The 15,865-nt window shown below is 42.8% G+C and overlaps 1 protein-coding gene across 2 annotated transcripts in view; it reads left to right on the forward strand.

Moving 5' to 3' along the window:
* KLHL12 (kelch like family member 12) overlaps positions 1-15,470 on the forward strand; it is a 30,457-nt gene extending 14,987 nt beyond the window's left edge. The window contains exons 12-14 of one of the 2 annotated variants that reach the window (XR_001941253.1): positions 1,054-1,603; positions 5,715-5,717; positions 15,455-15,470. Coding sequence is in view for 1 of the 2 variants with exons in the window: in XM_018556894.1 (XP_018412396.1) it covers positions 1,054-1,180 (127 nt within the window). In the remaining variant the exon portion in view is untranslated. Of the gene's footprint in view, positions 1-1,053; positions 1,637-5,714; positions 5,718-15,454 lie in introns of those variants that run through there. The other variant, XM_018556894.1, reaches the window with a different exon arrangement.
* Positions 15,471-15,865: the final 395 nt, after the last annotated feature.

Here is a 15,865-nt window from a genome sequence, read left to right on the forward strand (position 1 = left end):
AAAATAATTTACGGGTTTCAAAAACGTTACTGCATGTTACGGAATTAAGCAGAAATGCTTCCTTGGAGCCCTATTTGTGTGTGTGTGTGTGTGTGTGTGTGTGTGTGTGTGTGTGTGTGTGTGTGTGTGTGTCTCCATTGACCAAATCCAGTCAGGGACTAGATCAAGAATTCCTAGGTTGCAACAATGTTATTTGATGATGTGGATGACATTTTCATTCACTGTGGAAGCAGCTAATGATTATGTAAGTGAGGTGAACGCATTGTCATTCACATTTTTAACAATCGCAAACCTGTGAAAAAGTTGGCATCATGCTAATTTGTGCCCTCAGCAACCTGACTTAATATTACGCTAACAATACACACAAACTGTTTGTTTGTTTTTCTTCCCCTGCATACCTTGCAGTGTAGCATCGAAAGGGAAATAAAGCTCTCCTAAAGTAAAACACATGTGTTAATGAGCTTTATCATTCTGCTACATTACCTAAAAGTCAAGTTAATGTGATCTAATTTTAATCAGCTGACTTTGTTTATTATATAGATATATTGTGTGTGTGGCAATGGGAAATATTCCAGGAAAATGCATTTAGTTTTTATTAAATATTTTTTTTTTCTATTTTTTAACCAAGAAAATTAAAAAAACAATGTTTTTTTTTAATTAAAGTCGTATTTGTCACGAAAAATTATGATGTGTGATACGTTAGGGTGGACAACCAAAATTATAAATGCTGCAAAACCTAAGACTTCACAGAAATACAAAAAAAAACACTCTAGGATTCAAGGAGATTTAGGATGAAAAGGCCTGGGGGCTGGAATAGTTAAGGAAAAATGGGGTGTTTATGAAATCATAAATGTATCATTTAGTAACATTATTTCTACTTTTAATAGGGGTTTTCCACTACTCTGACTGAGATGCATGCATGATTCCAAGTTCTTTGACTGGAATGGCCAAGACATTGGAGCTCCATGCATGAATCCAAGCTTGTTTTGCATGATAAAGTAATAAGGTCAGCATAAATAATATAATTATACCTTTTTCTGTTTTTTTTTTTAGGTATGATGGTAATTCTCTGCTGAACAGTGTTGAATGCTATGACCCTGTTATTGACAGTTGGGATGTAGCTACATCTATGGCCACCCAGCGGTGTGATGCTGGAGTCTGCGTCCTTCGGGAGAAGTGAGAGCAACAACTGTGAAGTTGGGCTTGCTTGACTCGGAACTGTGCTGCTGCTGCCTGCATTCTACAGGAAAATGTGAAAACTACTCTTCGATGTTAGCGTAACGATACGGATATGCCTTTCCACTGCCAAGCCTTACAGAAACTTTCACTAGCACCAGATGCTATACATTCTGAAGGAGATGCCTTGCCAATGTGCCACAACAACCGCGTGAGCTTTAATCTGCAGTCATAAGGATGTCCGGTGGGCTTTCAGTGGTTTTGGGTGCCAAGAGCGTTGCAAAGTGGCTTAAACAGTCCAGTATACAAACTCCAAGTGCTGGCACCATCTTAAATGACATTATTCTGTGAAAATTACAGACCCTTTGGTGGGTGATCGAAGCTGTGTATAAATCTGCCACTAAATGCCAAATGACTTCAGCACAACGTTACTTTTGGAAAGGAGTGATACATTTCAGGAGCTTTTTGAATTTACAAGTTCATTTATACATATGTTGTAAAGTAAACAAGATGCTGAAATGTGTACTGCCTGTAGCATTCTTCATAAAGTGTATGTCCATCCATAATATATATATTTTTTGTTTTGTATACAGTGGTAATGGATTAGAAACACTGATTGGTTTTACTTCTTTTTGTGACTTTGTTAGAGAGATTTCCACTCACTTACTGTCCCAGTGCAAATTATTTTACCAGACAGGAGGTAAGGTAAAATGTCTGACAGCAAGACAGGCAGAAATACATTACAATAGGTTCCCTGTCAGCGTTTACTTCGATCTTTGTTCCTGTTGCACGTTTTCCCTAACTTCGTGTCTGGTGAAACTGTTGTCACCATGACAGTAATTATGAAAAAAATATATCTACTGGAGCTGACGGGCTTTAATTATTTACTTTTCTATCCAAACAAAAAAACCAAACACCATTTTGGCTGGACATACACTTTTTTTTTTTTTTTTTACATTACAATCCTACTTTTAACATAAGTGGAAAAAAGCATAAATGATTCTTCATTAAGTCAAGAAATGGGATTACTGTATGCAAACTTTGTAACATTATTTATAAAGAACATGTCCCCAATGTTAATGTTTGAAGCAAAAGGGCTGCTAAGAGTTTGTGTATGTAACTAAACTTTTTGTATAGAGTGTGGAAGGGTTAGAGCCTGCAGAGGAGAATCACCCTCATCATAGTCCTAGTGACTGGAAATCCAACATTTTTCATTTCTCACCAAAACGGGAATGGAGTGGAAATCTTAAAATAGTTAAATGTGTGCTGGTGACAGCTGTCTAAGAGAGGATATCCCCTGACTTTGGAGAGATCGCTTCTTACTTTTTTTTTTGCCTCCAGTCTCCAAATTTTGTCCGTTTTATAGGACATATAACCCTTTTCTTTAATTAACTACTTCTCCTCCACCCCTACACAATCTAACTTTCTGACTTGGAGGAAGTGGGGAGGAGAACACAATTTGCCACAAATCCTTTGCAATTGTTCTGTACCACCGGTCCATGCAAGCATCCCTTCCAATCCACATTAATGGTTGGCACACCCACCGAGCATATCCTTTATTTATACCCGTTACTTTCATTGTGAGATCCCAAGTTTATCCCCTTTTTTTTTTCTCTCTCTCTTAAACCGGGCCTTGCATGAAAATGGAAGGTCTGCTCTTGTGAAAGCCCCTCAACCCCCCCAACATCAGATCACCTACAAAGGTGATTTAAACTAAAGCTGTTACGGAAAAAAAAATATCTCAGCCCCAACTTCTGATGCTTCTGAGTGGCATGGGTTACTTCACTGTGCATCCCCACTGCCTCCCCTGAAAGATGGGCTCTTAAAATCCTGTAAGAATAAGCCTCTGCAATGGACTGGAATGCATTCTCTGGGGATTTTAAGCCCCTAGTTATCGCAAGAGGCAGCAGTGAGTTAGTTTCTGGGGAATGCAAGAGCGTAAGTTCCTATCTTTTAGATCTTGGAAAAGAAAGTTTCCCTTTTTAGCACAGAGGATGAGGACGGATATTTCAAGTGTCCTAAATTAGATGCTCCATTAGCTCAGGTTTCAAAGAAGGCTGGTCTTTCATTTGAGGATGCTGGTAATATAAGGGATCAAATGGACTAAAAAGGCGGAAGCCCTTTTATGTAAAGCTTGGGATGCTAATGCGGCAGCTATGGCACGAGCTGTTGCTGCCACTTGTGTAGCTAGAAACGGATTTAGGGTTGGAAAGGGTATCCCAACATCTCTCCAAGGTTGCACTGGCAGAACAGATTTTGGAGTCCCTACATGGCTGATTCTTCAGCAGAATCATTAGGGCCTGTGCTAGGTCTGGGACTCTTCTAAATCCTGCCAGACGCACCATTTGGTTATAGTCCTGGGAGGGAGATGGGTCTTCAAAGGCTAGACTTTGTAGATTGCCTTTTGAAGGAAAGTTAGTGTTTGGGTCTGGTTTGGATGAGGTACTGGCCAGATCATCAGAGAAGGGTAAAACATTTCTTGAAAAAAGGAGGTTTTGCAATGCAAGGTTTTTCCGTCCGCCACAAGCACAAAAGATCAGGCTAATAAATCCCAGACTCCCAGAAAAGGCTGGCCATTTAATAAAGAAAAAGTAAGAGGAGGTTTACTCTTTAATACTACAGAGCCCTCCAATAAAGATGCCAAATGGCTATTTGAAGAAGGTGGGGGGAAGGATTTCCCTTTCCTTCCTCAATGGGAGATGCTTTCGGACAGTCTGTATATTTTGGATCTATTAAAAGCAGGTTATCACCTGGAATTTCTTTCTGTTTCTCCTCAAACCTTTTTTTTCTAACCAGATTAGCAAAGGATTGTATAAAGGCTTTGGCCTTCTAGGGTTGTATTCAGATGCTTGTATGCCAGAATGTGATGGTTTTAGTGCCAGAAAATCAATGGTTTTAGGGATTTTTTCCCATGTGTTTCTAGTTCCCAAGCAGGGAGGAAAATTCAGAATGATCTTAAGACTGAATCGATTCTTGATCTTCAAGAAATTTCGAATGGAGAAAATTTACTCTGCAAAGAACTCTTATCAAGTCAGTGCTTATGATCAATCCGGATCTAAAGGATGCATATCTTCACATTCCAGTTTGTTGGGAACATCAGAGGTTTCTTCGAATTGCGGTACAAACAAATAGAGGATTTTCTTGCTGGCAATTCCAGGCTCTTACCATTTGGCCTCGCTGCCGCTCTGAGAATTTTTACAAAGGTTTTGGTGTAAGCCGTGTCTGCTTTGCTTCTTCAGTGTGTCTTCCTGATTCCTTACCTTGATGATATTCTGATTTATGCATCTTCAGAGATGGAAGTGTTAAGTAAACTACAAAAGGCCAGGGAGTTATTGAAGACATTAGGGTGGATTCTGAACATAGAAAAATCCTCCCTCATTCCTACCCATTCCATAGTTTTCTTGGGCTATTGAATAGATTCGGTGGCTCAAAGAAGGTTTCTCACAGAGGAAAAAGTTTGCAAGATTCTAGATATGTCACAGCAGACCATAGCCAAAGATTATGTGACTCTAAAGGAAATCACGAGATTGTTGGGAGTCATGACATCAGCTGTCCAGCTCTGGATTGGGCTCAACTACATGCAAGACCATTACAGATTTTCCTGTTGTCCCAGTGGTAGAGGAAAAAGGAGACCATAGACTTCAGAGTTCAGCTCCCGTTAGAGGTCCGCCGCTCTCTCGAATGGTGGACAGTTCCAAAGAGGCTGCAAGAAGGCAGGTTGTGGTACCAAATCAGTCCAGTCAGTGTCACCACGAATGTGAACTCTTGGGGCTCATGCTCAAGGGCCTTGGCTGCAAGAACTGAGCAGGGCATCATCAAATATGAGGGAGATTTTGGCAGTGCGGGAGGCATTAAAAGCTTTTCACTCCATCTTAGCGGGTCAGGTGGATCAGATTTTTTCAGACAACTCCACCACAGTGGCTTATTTGAATCATTGGGGTGGCACAAGATCTCCAGGCCTATTAGCAGTGGCTCAGCAGATTCTTTTTTGGGCAGAGGAGAATATCCAGTCTATCTTGTCTGTGCACATAAGAGGTCAGTTCAATGTGAAAGCATACTTTTTAAATCGGAGACCTATTCATCACAATGAGTGGGAACTGAATCAAGAGGTTTTCAGTCTGATAGTTGACAAATGGGGTCAACCGGATATAGATTTGTTTGCAAGTAAGGAAAACAAGAAAGTAAGTTCAAGAGCAAATGAAGGGGGCTTATTGGGCATAGATGCACTAGCTCAAGATCGGGTTTTCAACCTAGGTTATGCTTTTCCTCCTCTGTCCTTGATCATTTAGATTTTACAATACTTGAATCAGGCAAGATATTTTCTCATACTGATAGCTCCTCGGTGGCCCAAGAGAACCAGGTTCTCGGATCTTCAGAGATGATCCGTTCACCCCACCCCCCTTGGGAGCTCCTGTCCAGGAGGAATCTTCTCTCCCACGGCCAGTTCTACAGCCAAACCCAAATTCTTGAAAGGGGCTTGTTACAAAAGAAGGGTTGTTCAGACAAAGTGGTAGATACTCTCCTTTTCCAGTAGGAAGTTGGTGACTAGGAAAATCTACAGTAAGGTTTGGAAGATTTCTTTTCTTGGTGATTTTACCAGTAACGGTATATCTGAGAATCTTCCAGGGTGGCAAGCCTAGGACTTCCCACCCTGATCTATGTCTGATGGTGTTTTCATTGAATGTTGGTTAATTTCCCTATTGCACTAGTGGAGGTAGTCTACTTTTATCTCGACTGAGGGACGAGGGGGGTGGGAGGGATTTTTAAAGTTTGTTCAATTTTGTGTTTCCTGGAGAAGGAGGAAGATTCTCAGAAATACCGTTAGCGTGAAGTCTAACAAAGGATTTTGTTCCTTGCACACTAAAGCCAATAAAATCATGTTGACTTAAAAAAAAAAGAAACAACCTGAAATGGGTCGTTAACCATTCTCTACTCTATACAAAACTAGAGAAAACAAATTTGGGCTTTGCATATTCTTTTAAGATCACACCATAAAATGCCTACTGTTATTTTTATTAACCAGAAAAGCTACTTATTTTATGGCTAACCCTGCCAATCCACGCTTAAAGCTGCCGGTAGAGGAACTCTAACAGGACCATGGAATGGCTAGAAGCAGAGATCAGGACACAGAAAAGGCTTTGCTGGCTAAAAATGGGAATAGCTGGCATATTGTGGCATCTTCTATTGGGCGTGACATTTACTCTTAAAGTTTGAAAGTAAGATTCCCTTTAAAAACATTTGCCTATACGAAGGGTGGCCATACACTAGTATATTTTTGAAAGAGACTTTCTATTAGTTGATGTGGTCAAAACGATCATCCATTTTGAAAAAGGTCAAAGGAGCAGGATGGAAAATTTTAATGAAATTCTAACAATGTATGTGGTTTTCATTCTGGAAACTCCAGTCATTCCAAAATTGAATGTTACAATAAAACAACATTTTGTTCGATATTCGTCAAGTCTCTGATGGCATTATCGGGTGGTAAAGAAAGATCTTTTGTTCGGAAGTCTACTAGTGTATGGCCAACTTTGCAGAAACGTCACTGCACTTAATTTATTCAAGTGACATTAAACCCTCAGATTTGTTAACATAAAACAATACTGTAATGTGTGCCTTACTGTAATCCTTGGTTGTTTCCCTTCTCTTTGCTGCTCTTCCTTTTAAATATGTATCTGTTCTCATGCTGGGCAGAACTTCTGTTTTGCAGCAGACTGCCTTGTCTCTGGAATGGCTACATGGTGTCTGTGTATAGGTTTGCAACCTGAGGCAGTCAGCTGCAAAGGGAAGTTCTCCCCAAGCAGGAGAAGACATGAGGATTTAAAAGGAAGAGCAGCAAAGAGAAGGGAAACTACCATGGCTTACAGTAAGGCACACATTACAGTATTGGTTTATGTAAAAAAATCTGAGGGTTTAATGTCACTTTAAAGGAATAGAGACTGTTCACTTGGCAAAGTGAATGGTCAATGAGCTTCGTAAATGAAGCAGTGTTCACTTCATCTGAATTAACTACAAAAATCATGTTTTTTTATTTTCTTTTGCACATGATTGGGTAGAAAATAAGGTAAACTAGTGTATCTTTTTAATATTATATGATTTGTAAAGTGAGCAGCTTCTACTGCTTAAATAAATCAACCCCATTGTGTTGCCACCTGGAGGTGTTAAATCTGACATTATCTTTGTCAGAACACAAGCATGTCCCCTGCAAAACCATTAAGCCAGTAGCTGCTGTAGCAGTTGTTTATGATGGTTTGGCTCATCAATGGTTATAAAAAAAGCCCTCAATGGATTGTTAATTGTAGTTGCAGAAACACCATCTGTATCTGGCAAGGTAAAGTTGCACTATGGGTTGCCTCCTCCAGGGTGCCACAAAGAGGCTCATTGTTTGGGTCTAATTCTAGATAATGGTTATTCCTTTTACAAAGAGAAACCAAATTATGAATCCATAGCCTTCTTTTAAATTGGAATCATAATGGGCATAGCGTGCAACACATAAGTGACTGTATTTTGCCTCAAGAGAAAATACTGTTTTTTATAAAATTCTGGTACTATTATTTTGTGGTTTGTCTGAAGAGTTTGGATTTCTGCAGCTGAATATTTATATTGGCAGAAATTTGTAGGCTGCCATTGCTGACTTGCAAATGAGGCACGGTCAGTGAAGTCTAAACTAGGTAGCCATACTGTAGCTAATTGAAAACAATGTATTTTATATACTTATAAGTATTATTAGTTACGTTGCGTACATTAAAATATCTTGTCCATCTGGACTGCAATATATAAGCTCCAGTAATATGCCCAAGTAAGCATATAGTTCACCAAAGATGGCTGCATCAATGAATATAGTAGCCACGGTGATATATTGTCCCTCAATATTTTTGAAGGCTAATGTGTATAACTCCATAGACAAGAGTACGTGTGTATGACCTAATGCCATGTTAGTGTAGCCCTTTGCATTATGTGACCTTTGTTTATGGCCTCCATATTTAGGACTAAATCCCCCATGTTGTTGAAGTTGAACTTGAGGTATAAATATTTATGCATAGACCAGCTTGGCCCAATGTACGTATACTAGGTATTTGCAGAATAGCTGCTGGGCCAAGCAAGTGACCTGTGTTTTTACAGCAGAGGGGACACTAGCACATGGGCAGCACATGACCTGGACGATCACTGTAAAAGTCCTTTCACACGTGCGTTGAGAATGTAATGAAAGAACAACGCTGATTAACACGCTTATAGTGTTAAGGCATTTGGCAGGCATTTTCAAAGCATTAGGGAGGCATCAAAAATGCAGGGATCCCAACCTGAAAAAAAGCAATTTCAGGGAGGTGCCCTTCTCATTTCAGTGAGGTGCCCTCTGCCCCCCCTCCGCGAGGGGGGCAGAGGGCACCCCCCTAAAATGATGGCAGGTGGCACGCAAAGCAATAGATTTGCTATCTGCTGGGTTTTTTTTTAGTATTCTGACAGCTGCTGTCGTTGGAATAAAAAAATAAATAAAAAACCAGCATTGGAATGCATAGCTAGATTGCTATTGGCTATTTCACTTTCCAATAGCAGGCTGCCTATTGCACCCGCCCTCTGCTGCTGTCAATCACTAGAAGAGGACCTGATGGAGAACTTTAGGTCCCCCCTCTGCTGATTGACAGCAGCAGTGGGTGGCTGCAAGAGCTAGTCTGCTATTGCAAAGTGAAATAGCCAATAGCAATCTAGCTATGCATTCCTATACTGTTTTTTTTTTCCTCTGACAACGGTTTCGATGTCAGAAAAAAAAGCAGATAGCAGTGAAAGGTTTACTCTGCTAGATATAGCAGAGTAAACCTTTCCGGTAGAAAATGTTTCTTTCCCGGGCGTCCGGGAGCTGCTATCTAATAGCGGGAGACTCCCGGAGCGTCCGGGAGAGTTGGGATGTCTGAAAATGCCCTGCAAGTAGGGAAGTTTGTTAAAGGGTAAAGTGATGTTGTGAAGGGAAGTGACCAGCAGTGGCCACACTTCTATTTTTTGGAAGGAGTTGCAGTAGCTGGGCAGATATGTGTAATACAATTCTGGGTGTTGCTCAACTGCTTGAATTAGCCATGCAACATTTAGTTCAGACATGACCGGTTCTGGCTGGTACTTGCAATGGTATGGCTGGCACTGCTTTGGATGACACTCATAAGAGCTGGCACTACAGGGAGGCATAGGTCAGGCTTGCACAGGTTGTAAGTTCCTGGCTAGAAGCTGGCATTTTGCCAGCAAAGACAGCTTCTAGTCAGGTACTTGCAACCTGTGAAAGCCTGACCTATGCCTCAATGTAGTGCCAGCCAGAAACGGTCATGTCTGAACTAAATGTTGCATGTCTAATCTGCACCTGCTCTGTCCACTCACTCTATGATTCCCCAGTGGTTTTTGGGATCGCAAAACCTCCTATGCCTCCACTAAAACACCTGTGCAACGCTTCTTAAATGCCCAAAAAATGCTATATAAAAAATGCTATATATTGACCGTGCATTTAAGGGGTGTTTCAATATACTGCAATGGACACAGCAACACAACGCTAACGCCCATTTGTGAACAGCACTGGCTGGTTGCTATTGCTTTATCCCATATATGAAAAGGATTATTGCTGCAGTTTTGTCACAGGGTTGTGCTAGTCTTATTGCTGAGCACATTGTTCTTGTGTACTAACCAAGCCACTATAATTTACTAGAGCTCAGTTGCCATCTTGCTGGCATATAAGGAGAACTCCCATGTGTTCAAATAAATGCCTTACATGCAAGAAGAATGTCAATGTAATGTTAAGAGCAGACATAGAAGCTGCACCATGCAGCCACCACTCTTTTCTAATAACACTACCATAATGGTAATAAGTGGTATTGTAATGTATTTGTGTGATTGGTCTGTCTGCACTATCTATGTGTATGGTGCACTGGTGTTTTATGTGTGTGCAAAAGACTGCTCTGACTGTGCACTTTTTTGTGCATTAATGGAGAACTATGGGGTTAGGGCTTTTCCCCAGAGTTCTCCTTAGGGTAACGGGAGGACACAAACTAGCGTCCTCCCGTCACCCTGGGCTCAGTATACCGCAAGCTACAGCCGCAGTATACCGACAATTATGTCTGGATCCGCCCAGCTGCGTGAGTGACAGCTGGCTCTGCCTATCTAGAGGCAGAGCCAACTGTACCCGCCCCCTCCTCCGTCCGTTCCGACAGTCAGCGCTGGAGGATCGGAGGGGGGAATCCAGCCACTCCCCTGTCACGGCAGAGAGCTGTGACAGGATCGAGAAGTGAGCGAACGCCGTTATGTGTTCGCTCACTTCCCGATCTACTGAGCCAACCTGTGACAGTCTCTTTGTCACAGGTCGGCTAGAACTATGAGGTGAGTGAAAAGCACTCACCTCATAGTTCTCCTTTTATGTAGGGGGTGAACTACAGGCTTCAATTTCTGGGCATGCAATCAGTGTCTGTACTTCTGTCAGAACAGCATAATGACAAAGGAGAGAGAAGCAGAGACACAGAAGGACAACATAGCACTGCAAAGAAGAGAGGTGGGTGGAGACCTGATGCTTGCAGTGATACTGACAGAGGTGAGCATAGGCTTATCATGTGGATGGAAAAATGTGACCAATGATAATAGGAAATGGAACATAAGGCTGGTAATGTTTCCTAGAAAAATCCTAAGGGCACTCTTAAGAGGCTGATTTATAACCCTTCCACCGAGCCTATACTGTTTGCAGGGCACTACTGCCACTAGATGCCTTTAAGGTGCATAGGAAATTCTTATGCTTCTCAGCGCCATCTAATGGTGGTAGTGTCGTGGGAATGGCATCAACCTAGCTATTCACTGAGTGTAAGGGTTATAAATCAGCAAAAATGTAGAAATGTCACCAGCACACCAATCCTTTTAAGATAGCAAAAGCTTAATTTATTGAAGTTTTTTGTCATATGACCAAACAAGCGCTTTCGGGACCGCGCAGGGTCCCTTCATCAGGCTTTAGCATTGACATGCTAGTTTAGCATTGACTATGCTAGTTTAGCATAGTCAATGCTAAAGCCTGATGAAGGGACCCTGCGCGGTCCCGAAAGAGCTTGTTTGGTCATATGACAAAAAACTTCAATAAATTAAGCTTTTGCTATCTTAAAAGGATTGGTGTGCTGGTGACATTTCTACATTTTTGCTGACATTCGGGGCGCCATCCGCGGTCACTGCGAGCACCCCCCACTACAAGGGACATATCGGTAAGGAGTGCGACAAGGGTAGTACTTAGGGTTATAAATCAGCCCCTTTGTGTACAATCAGTACTTCAGGTCCCAAATCCCCTGAAAAGAGGAGTACAAGATTGGGACCTGCTTACGGGAAGAATTTCTAGCAATTATGCAATCACAAGCATCTCTGACCATCATTACCCAAGGCAGCCATAATTGCACTCAAGTGTTGCTCAGAAAAAGGAGCATCTTTTGCTCTTATTGAGCTATTTAAAGTAAAGTATACAGTATGTTAACCCAGTCACTAAAATCTTAAGCTTTAACATGTTAAATTCATTTCAAATCATTTTAAATATGCAATTATTAATATAATACCTGCTGATCCTGGGATTTAGTTTCTTGTTCAGGGACTTCTTATAGAATGACACATGCAAAGACGATTAGCAGCAATGAGATGCAACAAATAATAGAAAAGGGTGGCAACTGTTTGACATTTATCAAGCAAATTAGCATCACAATCAGATGCAAATCAGTCTGCCCCTAATTTAGCAAAGTCTATGCAGCCATTTTACTGTGCCCTTGGAATCCTGGGCAGCCAACCGCTACAGATTTGCAGGGTTCGGAGACAGATTTTCACTCTAAACAGACATGCAATTAAGAAGTTGTCAGGGTCAAATTTCTTTTTGTCGCAGTGCTACTCTTAGAACAGCTGAGGAAGGGATTTATAAATTAAACTGTATCCGTGTAGTAAATGTATCACACAATGGGCTCCATAAACTTTATATTTGCCGTCAATTTTCTGTATTTCTGGAACATTCCCATGTCGGCACATCTGAGACTGAAGATGGCGTGTAGGCAACCCCGTGATAACACAGATGTGCTGACATGGGTATGGGTATGGAAATGAAAATTACAGTTCAGTCAGGGCTGGCCATTTAATGAGTTTGAGCTTCAGGCGGCATCTCTTTGGGTCATGTGGGGGAGTGGCAGGCAGAGCAGCTTAGCTGCTCTGCTGGACAATGTTAGAAATGTGCCTGCCGTCCCCTTTCCGGCTAGAGTGTCATTAAGAGGTTGTTAAGAGGCAGGCTGGGAAATGTGTAGGAGCCATACAGGTCTCCCTGCCCAGCTGTCAGGAAGCAGGGGGTGTTGCCCCTGCTCGGGGGCCACGGGCACGGCGCAGGGCACGGGTTTCCCCTCAGCTTGGCAGAACTCCTGGTGCCCGGGTTGCGGGTACGCATGCTCGAGTCGCAAGGCGGGTGTGCATGCGCGGTACGCAGGCTGCGCGCGCATCCCCGGGGGCACGTGTGTAGCACTCCTGCTCCATTAGGCATCAGGTGTGAGCCTTGCTGGGGGAGGTTCCCTGTACACACCTTCCATCTCTCTCGCCTGCCATTGGTTCCCAAGGAAGGAAGCCTCCTGGTTGCCTCGGTGACCGGGGGGTGGTCCTAACTCCCCTGGCTATAAAAACCTGGCCTGAGCTCTGGCTTATTGCTGAGTTATTCCACCTCATGGTGTGACATACGAAGCTCCCCTAGTATGTGCCTTGTTGCCTGTTTCCTGAACCCTCTGCTGACCTTCCGTGTACCGACCTTGGACCGCCTATCGTTTCTGACCCTCTGCTGCCTGCCTCGACCTCAGATTACCCTCGACTACCTCTTTGGATTGCCCCCTGGTTACCTTGCCTTCGGACCCTTCCGGCTGCTTCCTGCCAGCGGGTTCCCCCTGTGCTGCTCGCCCGCGGACGCACCTGATACCAGCTCTCAGCAACCTGGGATGCTCTGGCCATCGTCTCGCAGAGCTCCTGCCAACCAGTGATATCAGTGGGTGGGACGAAAAGCTCTGCAAAGGGCGGCATGCACCACCACATACAGTAGAAAGGCATCATGGCACACTCACAAACCAGCATGTAAAACAACTTGTCTCACCACTAAGGATAATAACAGAGGTTTGGATACACGTCTTCTGCAGAGGATGTGAAAGCCGCACTGCCGCGCCAAGGCACCTCTTATAGTGCGGTCCTAACTCTAAACTATGAGAGTCTCCATCTTGGAGCACATGGGGGCAGAAGATTTCAAATTGGGTGCAGGTTTGTCAGGAGGAAGCCTGGTGCACCACCACATGCCCCCCTTCCCCACTGCCGCCTCGGGCACCAAAAAAAAAAGGGACACCACTGATTACAGTATTGTACCGTAATGTGGCAGCGTATATGGTTTATTAGGTGCAGAAACCCAATACTGCATACCTCTTGCATTAAATATTGACCAACTCATTTTCTTGAAAATAATTTATTTGGTGCAGATGGTGCAACTTTTTGTGCGATTTAGCACAACATTTGGTGTGCTAGTTGCATCGTGATCTTCAACCCTTTAACCTGAAGTGTAATTTGGTGCATTCATAAAATCAGTATTCTGTGTGCCCAATATCTAACGTGCCTTATAAGGGTGCCCACACACCTTACGATAATCGCGGGAAATCCCACGCTCGTACGATTATCGTAAGGTGTGTGGAAGCCGTGCGACCTCTACTACTGTAAGGTCGCACGACTTTTAACTTATGAACATGTTCGAAAACCCGCCGAGCATCGTACGATGTTCGGCGGGTGTATAGCATGTTCGTAAGATAAAAACCGGACGGGCCCGTTCGGCATTGCGGTCATCGGAAGACCGCCCCGCAGGGGGGTGCGGCTTGCAATCATCGCAAGTACGATCTGCTTGTCCAAGATAGGCAGATTGTACGTTTTTTTAATTACCTTACAACCATCGCAAGACAAAAGGCTTGCGATGGTTGTAAGGTGTGTGCCCAGCATTAGACTTATCTGGCTTAATCTGTCTCACAGCTCCTGTTTTCGTATTGCTTTTTGGGTGCTACAGAATTGACGACTTACCACTGAAATGCTGTAGTAAATTAAGAGACCAATTTATAAAGGCAAGCTGATATTGCTGTCCGCTATGATCCCCAAGGGTACTTCACACTAGTGATAAGCCTGGGCTTTGTGTGAACCCAGTTCCCCAAGCACGCTCAAAACTGTGACTGCCACCCCCCTCCTGGCCCAATCAGTGACAGTAGATGCATTCCCCATCCAACAGCTATACATCACAAAGGGGGCAAAGAATGCCCCTGCCGCAACTAATTGAGCCAAGAGGGGGAACTGGTGGTCTCAGGCGAACTGGGTTTATCACCAAGCGATTAGGCTCATCACTATTTCACACCTACCTAGGCATTCATTTAATGCACTATACTGTGGTGTGATGTCAGCAACTATTTGGCAAAGCTGGTGACATGACCAAACTCACCTCCAGACTTTATTTTTTCTTCACAATTGAATTGAAAAGCTCCTTTCTCTAGCCAGGTGATCTGCACCAGCATAAATTCTGTAAAAATTCTGTTTTATTTCTTTTTTATTCAAAGCATATCTGTGCAAAATTAAAAGTCCTCCAAAAACAGCACAATGGTAAGGCCACATCAATTTTGTTGTGAATTCTGGAACTCCAGGCTGTACTACAGCAGCCTTTGCCGCCTTACTGAAACACGCCGAACTCTCGGTGTTCAGACCCTTAATTCAAGCAGTGGCCTGGCAGAGCAGGAGGGGGATGCAAACGTTTGCCCCCCCCCCCCACACCAGGCCACGTAGATGCCTCCACTGCAGCATTTTCATTGGACGGCTTGGACCAATGGTGCTTTAAATCCCAGCCAGGCAGCCAGCAAATTAAATAGCATAACTGCTGCTACAGTATGAAGTATTTTAATGGGGAAGGTACTGGAACGTTCTGGAAGATGGGTGTCTTACAATGGTTCTTCTGATGGACATAATATTATATTGGGGGGGCTGTTGTGAAATATATTGTTTGAACATTATACTAGTGTGGCATATTACAATGGTGTTTGTGAGGGATCTCATATTGTAATAGGCCTGGTGCTGCTGGATGTTATATGCTAATGGTGTTGGTGTAAGCCTTGCTGAAAAAATATATATCTTGATGGGGCAAGGTTTATCATATATGTGATTTCACTTGACAAAATGATCTTTTAACAAATGTACCAAATAAAATGGTGAAAATTCATGGTGATGAATGTGGCATCATCATTATCATGTCTGAAGACAGAAGATATATGTTTAGGTGTGATTAAGGATTCCCGCATCAGCTGTCACCTGTTCAATTTAATCATTTGGTGATGGCCACTGAGTTTGAATGCTGGCACACCGCATACAATCTCATGTGATACGTTTACATGCAGTAGGAATGAATCACTCCCTTCGGGTGCATCGATCATGCATCCAGGGATAGTGATTGATTCCTTCTGATCACATATGATAGCATGCATTGTGCTGGCATTCAGATCATTAACTTGAAGCTGCTTGCAGGGTAGGGATTCCTCCTGCAGGAAATCGCAAGTTTCTGATGCAGAAATCCCTAATCGAACGTAAAATATAGGTGTAGAAATAATACTATCCGCTATAAATCCCAGCAATACATTAAACAGTAATGCAGAAAAAATACTAATATTATGGCATT

The sequence above is a fragment of the Nanorana parkeri genome, unplaced genomic scaffold (genome assembly GCF_000935625.1).
Source record: "Nanorana parkeri isolate BGI_ZX_2015 unplaced genomic scaffold, ASM93562v1 scaffold257, whole genome shotgun sequence".
In the NCBI taxonomy this organism is placed as follows: Eukaryota; Metazoa; Chordata; class Amphibia; order Anura; family Dicroglossidae; genus Nanorana; species Nanorana parkeri.